At 45.0% G+C, this 13,343-nt stretch overlaps 2 protein-coding genes across 2 annotated transcripts in view; one reads left to right on the top strand and one right to left on the bottom strand.

Moving 5' to 3' along the window:
• LOC143214060 (uncharacterized) overlaps positions 1-6,923 on the top strand; it is a 71,807-nt gene extending 64,884 nt beyond the window's left edge. The window contains exons 8-11 of the mRNA XM_076434617.1: positions 4-309; positions 1,711-2,274; positions 2,463-3,190; positions 4,508-6,923. Of these exons, the coding sequence (XP_076290732.1) occupies positions 4-309; positions 1,711-2,274; positions 2,463-3,190; positions 4,508-4,883 (1,974 nt within the window). The 3' untranslated portion in view covers positions 4,884-6,923. The remainder of the gene's footprint in view (positions 1-3; positions 310-1,710; positions 2,275-2,462; positions 3,191-4,507) is intronic.
• A 3,029-nt stretch (positions 6,924-9,952) lies between these two features.
• Taf5 (TATA-box binding protein associated factor 5) lies at positions 9,953-13,341 on the bottom strand. The gene is made up of 11 exons (XM_076434544.1): positions 13,128-13,341; positions 12,768-12,953; positions 12,229-12,431; positions 11,953-12,149; positions 11,608-11,812; positions 11,415-11,534; positions 11,206-11,351; positions 10,999-11,136; positions 10,741-10,934; positions 10,380-10,671; positions 9,953-10,308 (listed from the first exon to the last, which is right to left on the bottom strand). Exons 1-11 carry the CDS (start codon positions 13,188-13,190, stop codon positions 10,094-10,096), a joined length of 1,959 nt encoding a protein of 652 aa, XP_076290659.1. The 5' UTR covers positions 13,191-13,341; the 3' UTR covers positions 9,953-10,093.
• Positions 13,342-13,343: the final 2 nt, after the last annotated feature.

Here is a 13,343-nt window from a genome sequence, read left to right as displayed (position 1 = left end):
CAGGTGCTGTTCGTAGACGAGAAGTCCAGGATGTTCGTGAAGGAGAACAACAACTGCGACTTTTATATATCCAGCGAGGACAGCTCGTCGGGCGTTCTGGAGAACCCCAAGCATTCGTTGCCTCCGAACACGACCTGCCGTTATCATTTCCAGGGCAAGCCGAACGAGATCGTTTGGCTGTCCTTCGTCAAGTATTACGCTGCCAGCGCCGAGGCCGCTGCCACCATCGACGTCACGTCCGATTGCAACGCAACGCTACTCATATGGGACGGCGATCATACTCTAGATAAAGAGACCCCTGTCCGAAAGGTATCCTTCCGTTTGCTTCTCGTTGCCAGTGAAACGAAACGGCTAATTAGATCGTCCCACTGGTAACGTCGTCTCGTCCTCTATCTTTCGCTGAAACGCTTAAGGGTGTGCGCATACTAGAGCGTCTCGAGGGGGCCGCAGATCGTTTCGAGAAGGCAGGAAGCCTTGGAGGAAGGGAGCAAGGAGTCCATGCGGCAACAAATCTCTAACAGGTAGACGGAGAGGAAGGCTCCGCGGCCTTCTCGAGACTCTCTAGTATGCGCACACCCTAAGGCTGTGGGTCCGGCTTGGTCCGATTGGTGCGAGAGTGTGGTGGCACTCTCACACCCGCTAGATCCAGGTATACGTATACGAGGACTGCAAGGGTCCGGCTTCTGTATAATCACGTCTCGCTAATACACATTTGGGATCCTACGTAGTCACAATCGCTAGATAAAACACCAACCCAGCGCGCTTGGTGTTTAAGATGGCCTACTTTTGCGCTTCCGAGGCGTAATTTTCATTATTCGGCAACATGTAGCGGAGTTCGAGAAGCATTGGGCGGCGCGACAGTGCTGCCACTGTCAAGACACATACATTCTCTTAAATATCGAAAGATTTAGGGTTCTTATAGAAAAAGCATACACCAAGCGCACTCGCGGGGACACATACAATGTCAATGCATCCTTTATTATGTTAAACTATACGTGTTTAAACACACAGTTTGAAATTTACCGAAGTACACCTCTAGACGGAGGGTTGGGTACAACTATAGTTCCGGCATTTTTCGCTAGGAGCGCTAATGTCTGTTTCTCATTCTTCAGTCACTGCTTTACCGATACAGTGACCGATACAATGACTCCCTCCGTTTAGGTGTACTTGGTAAATTTCAAACTGTGCGTTTAAACACGTATAGTTTAACATAAAGGTTGCATGCTTTTTCTATAAGAACCCTAAATCTCTCGATATTTAAGAAAATGTATATGTCTTGACAGTGGCAGCACTGTCGCGCCGACCAATGCTTCTCAAACTCCGCTACATGCTGCCGAATAATGAAAATTACGCCTCGAAAGTGCAACTTGATCAAGTGCAAGTCTTTTATCTAGCGATTGTGACTACGTAGGGGCCCCACATGTGCATTAGCGAGACGTGATTAGACAAGCCGGACCCTTGCAATCCTCGTGTACGTATATGCATCTAGCGGTGTGTGAGTGTGCCACCACACTCTCGCTCGACCAAGGTCAAATCCAAACCGGTACCCTTGCGGATTTTAGAATGCTTGAACGAAGAAAGAAACGTTTACGTTCCTCATGTTCCACGAAATTGTTGCAGAAAACTTTTAGTTCTCCTAAAACTCCGGGATCTAGGTAATACACTTTCCTCTTCGATTTAAATAACTCATTAAATCGGTCGCGTTCGCAGAATATTTCGCTGCTGGGGCAGTTCTGCAAGGACGACACTCCTAGACTGTGCGACCACAGCCTCCTGCGGAACGGTAGCCGTCACACGAGACCCTGCAGCCTCGCAGAAAGCTACGTGTCCACCGGCAAAGACCTGACCCTCGAACACATCCTGCGCCAAGGGAGCGCCCTTTACCCGATTACCTTCGCGCTGCGGTACGAGTTCGTGCACGAGGCGGTCTCCTGCAATCACGTGTACGGTTCCGCGTCGACCTCATCCACGTCTTCCACGTCCTCCTTGTCCCTGTCCTCCGCTAAGATCGGCCGATTCGCGTCGCCGAAAAGTGTGTTCTTCTACGGACGCGGTGGTGCGCAAAACGTTAGCTGTGTGTATCGTTTCGAGGCCGAGCCCGACCACAGAATAGAACTGTCGATAACGAGAGCCTCGTTCGGAAGCAAAGGATGTTCCTCCTACGTGGACCCGTTGGTCAATCGGTGGACCTGCGACCGCCGTTTGGCCGACTCCCCGAAGTTTGGCAGCGCCGAGCTCGTCGTTGCCGAGTACCCGTGGCAGGGTGTCGAATTGGTACGCTTTTCGTAACTTAAGGTACGCCCTTAAGGGGCTAGACTCGTTTTTCGAGAAATGAGAAGGCGCATCCCGTACCTTTGCAATCCTGGAAACGAGTCTACCCGCTTAAGTATTACCTTCGTACCCAAAGCAGCCTTTGCTTTTTTAGTTCGTTATTATTCTTATCGTTCGATGGAATCTTTCAGGTTCGCGACTGCCTGTGCTCGAACGTCACCGACCGGATCGCTTTGCGGACCTTAACGTCAAACGTGGTGGAGGTCCGGTTCACGGTGACGCTGATGAACGTCACGCAAGACTACAAGGACTACTTCTTCGAGGGAGAGTACCGTTTCGTTTCTCTGGGAGCGGACACGAGCGAGCAGGGCTGCTCGACGAAGCTCGAGGAACGACGACTGCGCGGGACCAGCGGCGAAATCTCTCTGAGAAGTCCTCTGCCGAGGATCATTCCCGGTGTGGCAGCCGTCGAGGAGATCCTGACCAACACGGAGGACCTGACCGCGACCCAGTGCGTGAACGAGCCTTGGCTGATCGAGCCGGAAGACGCGCGTATCAATTTCCTCTACCTGAGAACAGCCGGCTACAGCATTACCCTGGACAACGTCGAGGATTGCACCACGCTGAATCGCATCGTCGTTTACTCGGCCTCGAACACCAGGGACCGCAGCGTGATCTGTCCCGAGGGAGGCGTCGACACTGCCAGAACAGTCGACTTCTTCTCCGGCGGCTGGAACTATAGCGCGATAAACGCCAGCATCGCGATGACCCAGCACGCCAGGAGTTTCGTCGTCGAGTTCCTTCAGAGAGAGCCTGGATTCTACGCTGTCACGTGGATGGCCATCTCCAAACGATCTCCGAGTCCGAGTGTCAGCTCGAATGTCTTTACCATACTGCCGCAGGAGGAATGTCCATACAGGTCAGGCATGTCAGATTTCGGTGACCATTTTCTTTACAGTCAACCCGCTCCTATAACGCGATTAAACCAGATTACGACGTGCCCCGTTATGGGAGGGTTTACTGTACTTTGCTTTAACACGTTGCGTGCCACGTGTACCACCGATGGTACACCCTAAATTTTCCATTCAGGCCGAAAAATTTTGTGCAACTTTGGAACATCACACGGGGAGAAACAAATTTTTTTGATAAATCGCGTTAATATCATTTGGAGGGCTATCTTTCCTGTGTGAAATATGTGGTTGTTGATTATTGTGCGATTTTTTTTATTCGAGTTATTCAACATTGAAGTAAATATGGGCTTTTCAACTTTAACTACAAAATCGATTTCTTGCAAAATTTTGAGTTTGGTCCAAATTTTCCACTGTGGGCCGGCCAGAGGCTGTGGGCAGCCGCTGTACGTGGCGCGCTAATTTCTGCGAAGCACTAACTTCAAACATAGCTGCCATAGGTGAAAAATTGTCGCAGCGAGTTCATGGGGTACTCAATCGAATCGGCAGAATCTCTGCTTCAATATGACGTTCGGATCATGGTATTGCGATCATTTCTCGCCGAGATACAGCGAGTTAAAGGAAAAATGGAAATTGTGCATTTTTTAAGCAATTTTCAGAAACACCTGGTATATCGAAATGTTAATGAAATTGAGAAAACAAAAAAAGTGCCTTGAAGAAAAAGAAACGCTCTTTCTATTGCTTTTTCGCACAAGATTTTACGATCATTTTTTCGCTTCCTGGAGCCAGTTGAAGCTAAAGAGCCAACATTTACTTCAATGTTGAAAAAACTCGAATAAAAAAAATCGCACAATAATCAACAACCACACATTTTACACAGGAAAGATAGCCCTTCCAAATGATATTAACGAGATTTATCAAAAAAATTTGCTTCACCCCGTATGATGTTCCAAAGTTGCACAAAATTTTTGTTAACCGTCAATGTTGTCTTCATCTCGCTACAACTTTGTAAAAAACCAACATAGCAACAATTTGAAACAGAGCATCCGAAACTAGAGGTTTCAGGCTTTCAAACCAATGTTTAACGATATCTATACAGCAATTTTTGACGGAGTTGTGATCACGTAAAGTGGGAGCAATTTTTCGGGTTCGCAGAAGTGATCCCTTAATTCCTTTGAGGAGTGTATATCAATCCTTAGTCAAAATATCAAATAGCCTGAATGATAAGTCGAGCAAAAACGGCTTAGCACGGAACGTGTTAAGGGAGAGGCAGCTCCGATCACCAACTACCTACCGTTGTCAATTATGATACGATTGTCATCTTTCAGGTGTCCGGAGATCCAGGCGTGCATAAGCTCGGTCCTGTGGTGCGACGGGATTCGGCACTGCCCTTCCGGATTCGACGAGGAGGAAGCCAACTGTTCGTACCGTTTCGGGGTGACTTTACTGTACGTAGCCGTGGGTGCCGGTGCCCTAGGTATATTTCTAATCCTGTTGCTCGCCACCGGCTGCCTGAAGTACTGCCTCTACCGTCACAAGGCGCGCAAGAAAAAAAAGAACGTCGCCCTGAACGTAAACCATCTTCACGTGAATCACACTCATCACAACAATGGCCTGACGGGTAGTCGCTTGAGCGGACGCTACAACCTAGCCACACCTCAGGAGATGTACCTAGACAATTACGGGAAGGACAGTATTTGTTGACAATACGCCATCGCCGATATCGAGACCACCGTGTGAATAATTAAAGATTTTTAAATTTTCGCCTACCTCGCTGGCCTCCGGATCCACCAAGACGGACGAGCGACGAGCGACGAGGTCGATCGTTCGAATCATCTACGCAATAATCGTATTCGAATACCATAGACCAATTCTCGAAAGGCATTTTCACCGAGCGCGGGTCCGACTCGTTTCGCATTTTCCAACGACCAGCTATGCTTCGGTCGAGCCGTTGTTCGAGTCTCGTACGCGTTCGAATGGTAACGGTCGACATGTCAACCTGTACGTATAATCGAACACGAACGTTCGATGGTATATCCGTATATCCGGTGTTTCTCGATCGGACATTCGCGAGTTTCTGGTACACGTACGGATCGAAGAAGCTGTTGCGTTCAGCGAAGTCTAGATCCGGTGAGTGTAAAACCGTTGGTACGATCGTGTAAATGATTCTCCTGACATAGACACCGGTATCACGGTAGCTGTAGAGGGACACACGTGTTAAATTCGAAGTGATGAGAGCGGGGCAAAAATTCGAACCACAGGGAAGAAAAGAAAAAGAACGGGGAAAAGTAAAACGAGAAGCGAATGCAAGTATATGCTTTTAAAAAACGAAGTAGGAATCGTAATTTGCATCGAGAAAGGAAGAGAGAAAGAGAGAGTTTTTATCACGGTGTCGGTTGCCGGAAAAAAATAGTGCCACAAACGTCCATGACCGGAAACGACGCAGAGAACAAATTTTGGCGGGAAGATGGTCGAAAATAACGGTGTCGACGCGAACACAGAGTAGTCACGCGACCGACGGAAATCGCGTTTGGAAGTTGCCGGGACAAAACGAGACAACTGTGATTCACTGCTGGAAAGAAGGAAACGAGAAACATGGAATCCGATATCATGAAAAATACGTAAAAAGAAAACGGAAAAGTTATCAGGAAATAATTTGCACCGATGTTTGACGCTTTTAAAGTCCGTTTTACCGTATAATTTTGTAACTGTCGTATCCGAACGGTGATATATCGTCGTACGCAAACATTTTATCCTAAGGAGCATCACGACCAAAAGCGTTATCATACCCCCCCCCCCAGCCGATCCATCGTGTTATCAAAATCGATCGGTGTGATCTGCGTCGATCCGTCGACAATTCCATCGTTTTTTGTAAGAGACACGCAGCCAACCACAATAGTTAACGCGGGAGCTTAGCGGCGCCATTACCGATACATAGGAAAAATTACGAACAGAGACGGAGTTTTGTAGCTTGAGTTCTCACCGTGTGAAGAACTCACGATCGTTTCGCACGTGTACGAAGTGTAATATTTTAACCGAAATTATCCGAAAAGAAGAAACGTTGAAAACGCTCCGACGGTATTCTAAACGAAATATACATAAATATATATACTCGCGTCGACTTCGGAACGAAAGAGCTCTAGGAACCGAGAAAGTCCGGGCGCCGGGAACCCTATGCTCCTGCATTAACCACGGAACTTAACCCTATACAGATTTCATAAGTGCATAACGTTATCAAAGATGATATAACATATAGTTAAAGATCACGCATATAACCTAGGTTTGATATCGATGCGCGAGGCTTGTGACTGGGACGTAGAGATTGATGTATAGTTGGTTATCGTTTAAACGAGCGCGAATACGAGAGGTATGCGAGGGCGGACAGGAAAAGACGATGAAAGGAACGTCACACCATTGTAACCCCTCTTCCACACCCCCTGTTACGAAAGTGTTAACTACTAAAAGCCATCGTTTCACGCGCGCGCGGAACCACAGTGAGAAAACGAAAAGCGAGCGAGTGAGACAGAATGAAAGTGAAACAGAGAAACAGTGAGAGAGAAAATGTAAGAGAGAGAGAGAGAGAGAGAGAGAGATATGTACGAAGAGAGGATTCACGTCATACATAACATACTACATACATGAATACATACACACAAGTATGGTAACAAGCGCGTATAACTTACGTCTGTATGCTGTGATAGAAGTAAGCGTATCAACAATCGGAAATAAATCTCTCGCGTGAAATTGCGCTTTCGATGGTGTTCAACCCTCAGCATCCTCCAGCTCAAATTAATTATAGATGCCATGATCGTTCATGAATATTTATTAATTATCCTATCGGCTCGATCGGTTACATCCGAGGGGGTGTTTCTGCTCCGGAATGCTCGTCTATACAGGGTGTCCCAAAATTCCTGCACATCCCGGAAATGGGAGGTTCCTGAAACCATTTGAAACGACATTTTCCTTTGCAAAAATGTTATCCATGTTATCCGCGGCTTTGTTTATATAGGAGTTATTAACGAAGAATACTGACCAATCAAAACGCGACCTAGAGGCGAGTTGGCACAGGCGGCCAATAGACCGTGTTTTTCGTTAATAACTCTTAAACAAAGCCGCGGATAACATTTTTGCAAAGGAAAATGTCGCTTCAAATGGTCTCAGGATCCTCCCATTTCCCGGGTGTGCAGAAATTTCGGTATATTTCCGAAAACGTCCATGATTCCCCGATCCAAATTTAAGTATCATGTTTTAGTTCGAACTTTCCACCTTGATTTATGATTGCAAACTTAAAATAGAAATGCAACGACGTCTATTAAGGTTAGGTATGTATGTTTACACCTGCGTTTCTGGTCCAGATCCAGTGAAGAGAGATTGGTGTCTTGGAAAAGGGGCCGTACTCTTTGTTTCCTACTTGGCTGACCTTCTAGCCTAACAAGCGCATACAATTCGAGACGGACCTTCAGTCTTATTTGAACCGCCTCGGTATCTGACGATTTCTAAGGGGACGCGTTTGAAACCGGATGTCGGTCAACCATGAATATCCCGGTGTGAATGAAACGTTCGATGTGGGTCAGCAGCGTCGGCAACAATTTATTTTGAGTTTACTTGAAACGTTTCCTCTGGCTCTGCGTTAACCTTCTTCTTTTACCTTCCTCTCGTATTTTTGTCTACTTTTGGGAATGCTAGTAGCCGTGTTCCGCGCCCATTCCAAGTCCGGCGTCTCTCGAGAACCATCGAGAACTCTCTCGAGGCCTTTCCGATTGTCGCGAAAACAATCGTCGATAGATAGTACTCGCGGGAATTGAACCCTGGCGATAAGTGCAAGATACGTAATCGGAATAATTTCGGTCCAGCAATCAATCAAAGGAGAGCTCATGAAAATACAACAGCTAGCGAGTGGAATTCGAAATAAACCACAATCGCGATACCATAGTTCCGAGTACTCAGTCATCAAGATAGAATATGGATGATGGTCACTGAGAAGCTCATCCTTGGTCCATCGTCCATCCATATTCTGGTTGTAATTTAAGTTCTGCAATCGGATCTAGTGGATCCGCAGCATCTGCTTTGTCTTCGGAGTTTCATCAATTATGCGCGAACATCCCATGATCAATTCATGAATATTAATATTTAATAACGGACATACGAGTCATCCGATAACTGACGCGCTTGTACTTTATTTCTAAAGTTCTAAAGAGTATTACACCGAATCTTCTTTGATAGATATTATGCCGGTAGCGACGGGTGTAATTGATATTTTGAATTTTTTACGCGATGAAAAATTGCTCGAATCTAGCATCTAGCGCCGCCATCCATCCATACTATGTACTTGGTACAGTCTTCCCTCGCATAGTGTCACTAGCGTCTCTACGGAGAGTGTTACTTTTTTTATCTTTACCAACGTATTGGTGAAGTATTTTTGATTATGTAAAATGAGACCAAACACGATAGAATTGCGATTATCTAGGTGCACGGTAGTACACCAGCCAAGTTTCTCGCACTACCTCCTTTTACACGAAACAACTTAGCCGTTTTTTAGAGGCTTATAACTCGGCACTGGAGGCAGATGGAGAGATGTAATTTCGTACACTTGTTAAATGCTATCATGTCTCAATATTGACAAAACATTAATCTTCTACCATTAGTAGGTTCCGAGATATAGGACCTCAAAAATCGCTTTTGTCACTGATTGATTGACTAACAGATCATCAAAACCTTTTGGGTACTACCCATTGACCTACGACCTACAAGGTTGAAATTTGGTACATAAATAGGTCCACCATCACAAACACTCAAAGGAATAATTATCAAAGTTTGAAATTGTATTTAAAGAAGAACATTGCGAAATAGGTCATGTATGGAGAAAATTAAATATGCCGCTTTTCCCGTAAAGAACCGTGTAAATTCCGGAAAGAATCATCTGCTCTCTTCAAACGTCCGTACAGCGCCATTCGAGGTAGTGGCAAAAAGCTCAAACTGTTAGATTACGATAAGGTAGAAAATGACACTAAAATTATAACAAAAAAGATCTAGGTAAAGTTGGGTTCTAATTCGCCGGCAGTGTTAATCTTTGATACTTACTTGATAATTGATGAAATTTCAAAATTGATGAAATCCCAAGAAAAACATCCTGTAAACAGAGGAGAGAGGAGCCAAGTTCCTATGGCCGTAAAAAGTTGTGAGATCAAACAAAATACGGCCAAGTTCGTTAGTTTAGAAATACCTCTTGCAATACCAAAAAAAGCGTTTATAAAAATTTGTTTAAAAGAACGCTATTTAATTTTTAATGAATTACATGCAGGACTAAATTATTCAAACTTGGCCGCTACCTAACACCTTTTATGGCCATTGGTTTAAAAAGTAACGGCCAAGTTTAAATAATTTAGGACTGCATGTAATTCATTAAAAATTAAACAGCGTTCTTTTAAACTAATTTTTACAAACGCTTTTTTCAGTATTGCAAGAGCTATTTCTAAGCTAACGAACTTGGCCGTATTTTGTTTGATCTCACAACTTTTTACGGCCATATAGGAACTTGGCTCCTGTTTACAGGATGTTTTTGTTGGGGGATATTTACTTGTTTAATAAGCAATGAGAATCTGGAACGCAAAAAAGTACAGCATGTGGAAAATAAGAGCAAAACAACAAAGACACGCAGTCTTTTCGTTTGGCAAACGTCAGAGAACGTAATAGCTCTACGCTTTAGTAACACTATGTGGGGGAAGACTATTGCTTCTATCGCTTAGTGGGAAGCTTAGTGAGTACTTCAAATAAAAATCGAACGCAGCTCAGCCAGTAATCAATGTGAAAAAGTTTATTAACAAAGTTTTGTATATTACAACAACGGCAAGTGAATGCCAGGCAATGTTCTGTAAATAGAATTGAAACTCGACGGCGGGAAGCGAGTGCGTTCGTTACGTTGACTCGAACATCCCAACTCCCAAGAGTAAATTTCTTCGAGAAAAATGCAACGTCAAAACCGGCGTATTTTTGGTCGCGAACGTCCTGAGGAGATAGGTTTCCGCGTTCGTTTTCACGTCTGGGTTGTGGGACACGTTGACGTCCTCCAGACTCATCTCCTCCGCGAGCTTGGTGAAGTCCCACAATTTAATTGTAGAGTCCAACGACCCTGCGGACAGAGAAAGTATACATTTCTGTTCGACGCTAGACATTTGAATTTTAGCAACAGCCGACACTAACCCGAGACCAGTATATTACCGTCCCTGCTAAACGATAGGCAGTGAACGGTGCCGGTATGGTTCGACAAGGCAGCAACGAGATGGCCATGCGCCAAGTCCCAGACTAAAACACGATGATCTGCTCCGGCCGACGCTAGAAACCGACCCTCTGCAGAGAAAGCAAGGGAGTAAATCGGAGCTTTGTGTCCGGTCATTAATCTCACTTGGCTACCGGTGACGCAGTCCCATAATCTTATTGTCATGTCGCTGGAGCCTGTCGCTACATAGTTCGAATTCGGATGAAACTGTACCACCTGAAAGAAATTCCGAGTTTTACAAGATGTTCGTTGTAAACTCTGAAATTGGTATTGAGGTGAACGCACGTCTACATCCGAGTAATGACCGGCAAATATTCGTAGAGGTTGGTGGGAATCGGTCGCCCAGAGTCTGGCAGTTTTGTCGTGAGAGGACGTGGCGAAATAGTAACCGTGAGACGAGAATCTCACGCACCATACCGGGAACAAGTGTCCTTTGTAGCAAACGACGCAGGTCCACGTGTGCAAGGACCACAGTCTGACTGTAATATATCACAAGATAACATTTTTTCTCGAGCAATCACAGGCGCGCGATATTCGACGTACCTGTGCTATCCTCCGAGGACGAAAGAAGAAGATTCCTATCCGGACTGAACGATAAACTATACACAGGACCGTTATGTCCGAACAGAGACCTCGATGTTTCCGCTGTACGATCGTCCATCATCCTCACCAGTACATCGTCTACCGTTGTGAAAAACAAAACACATTTTTAATCGCGAACGTTAGAATATCCCGTTGCAGCAACAATACCTGCTTCCCTGTCGATGTCCTGCAACTGCTCTCCAGTCTTCATCAGTCTTAATTTCTGTGGGACTAGGCTCCATACTTTGATACTGGAGTCACTGAACCCGATGGCCAGTAGACTCGAATCCTCCGCTACTTCTGCCGCTGTCACACTATGTTGAATATTATATACATATTCGGATAGATACACAGTTTCAATCTTTGCGGGAACTTACGTGTGAACCGCGTTCAGAATCGTGTAGAAACATATAGACGGCAACATGTCCGGACCTAGTACAACCCTCTTCGACGCTTCTCTGAGCGCCTTGACTTTTTCCAATTTGTCCGCGTCTTTTCTATATCCAAAATATTCAGATTAATTTCGCTTCGAACGGCGCAAACGGTAGTTTCGATGGAAAACATTCTTACAAATTGGGCAAAGGCATTCTGCCTACAGGCGGCGCGTTCGGGTCCGATTTCGTTTTCTTCGAAAATAGCGGATCCTTCTTCGCTTTCTTCTTTTTCGGTTTATCACCGTCTGCGCCGCCTGTGTCGTCCTCCTCTTCTTCCGTTGGCGGCAAAGATTGTATGTCTGGCTCCTTTAGAAGTCCGTAATACACCTTAGCCTTATTGTCTGCAAACAGAATCGTTCGTGTTATATTACCCGGACGTGTTATATCGTCGACATCGATATCATTCGTATTGGGTCACAGATGTGTCATCGACGTCGCGATATAACTCGTCACTGACAACCAAGTGGTTAAATTCCAGTACCTTGTCTCGTAGCTTCTCCTACTACCGCACCAGACGTCGCATCAATTTGCTGTTTATTTCTTGCTACCCCTTCATACATATCGAAGTACAGGTGTTCTTGTATAATGTTCAACAGCACGCTGTGTTTTTTCTCTTGTAAGTGCCTCTTTATTATCGAAAGCGTGTCCCTCGACATTCTGATTATGAACTGATTCGATCTGTGGATTATTTTATAAAATTCGTATGGTGAAACCTATTGGTAATCGTATTCTGTATAGATGTAACTTGCGCGCATACTTGAAAGTGTCGGTTAACTCGTTTCCCGCCATCTGCTCGCGTTTGGTAACATTGGACAGTCTTCTCAGGTCGTTCTGATAATACTCCTCCAAATTCCCACCAAATTTCTCGAGGAGCTGTTTGGCTTCTTCCGAATGATTGTTATAAACCAATTCCAGGTACATGTGTACCAAAACTGGGTATAATATAGTGCCCAATTCATGCTGTTTTCAATAACAAATACATTTCATTTTTTCAAACATATAAACCAGCAATGGGCACGTTTGCCTGCCGCAAGAAGCTTCCCACACCAATGTCTCTTTCATGCAGTGTACACCTTCGCAGCGCATCGGTGCTTCTTATTTTCATAGTCGACTATGGAGGGACATACATGGGGGGAGTGAAGGCACGCTGCACGAAAGAGACGTTGGTGGGAGAAGCAGGCAGCTTGGGGGCCACTACCGTGTCCATCACTAATATAAACGAACAGTAAATACAGGCTTTTTAGTCCCTTTGTAGCTTTCGCTAAATGTAGTTAACGTGCACACACAATAATTTACCTTGTATATATCTAATGAACCTTCTACAAACTTTTTTAGCTCACTATACGCTTTCTCGTAAAGTGCAGGATCCCCTTCGCTCTTGTATGCTGAGAGAACACTGTTAACTTCGGAATCAGTCTGTTGAGTATCATCCGCAGAGATATCTGTCAAATTCGCCTCTTTCTTAAACAACTCCTCGGTTCCCTACGAAACAAATTAGTCGGGTTTGTACGTCACCACCGTGATTTTCTATTATCGAATATAGGATTACTCCATATAGGAAAATATAATTTCGATGTTTCCGTAATAACGCGCTCAATGTTTATATACGGTATGGAGGTTAGAAAACGTCCGATAATGAATATGTCCCTCTCATACCTTCAGATTATATTTTCTTAGCAGTTGAAGAACCGCAAGCATAGTGCTTTTGTCGTTGTCCATTTTTCCTCAAGTTTTTCTGTTACAAAATCGAATTATTCGCTGACAGACACACTGTTCGAGAACGTATACACAAATTCCGCCAAGCTAACCGTGCACAGTGCACACAAGCGCAAGCACATCTGTAGTAAACAGAGACAGAGCACGCACACTGAC

The sequence above is a fragment of the Lasioglossum baleicum genome, chromosome 12 (assembly GCF_051020765.1).
Source record: "Lasioglossum baleicum chromosome 12, iyLasBale1, whole genome shotgun sequence".
NCBI classification, from domain to species: Eukaryota; Metazoa; Arthropoda; class Insecta; order Hymenoptera; family Halictidae; genus Lasioglossum; species Lasioglossum baleicum.
Note: the sequence above shows the minus strand (reverse complement) of the source record. Positions and strands in the feature narration are given on the sequence as shown.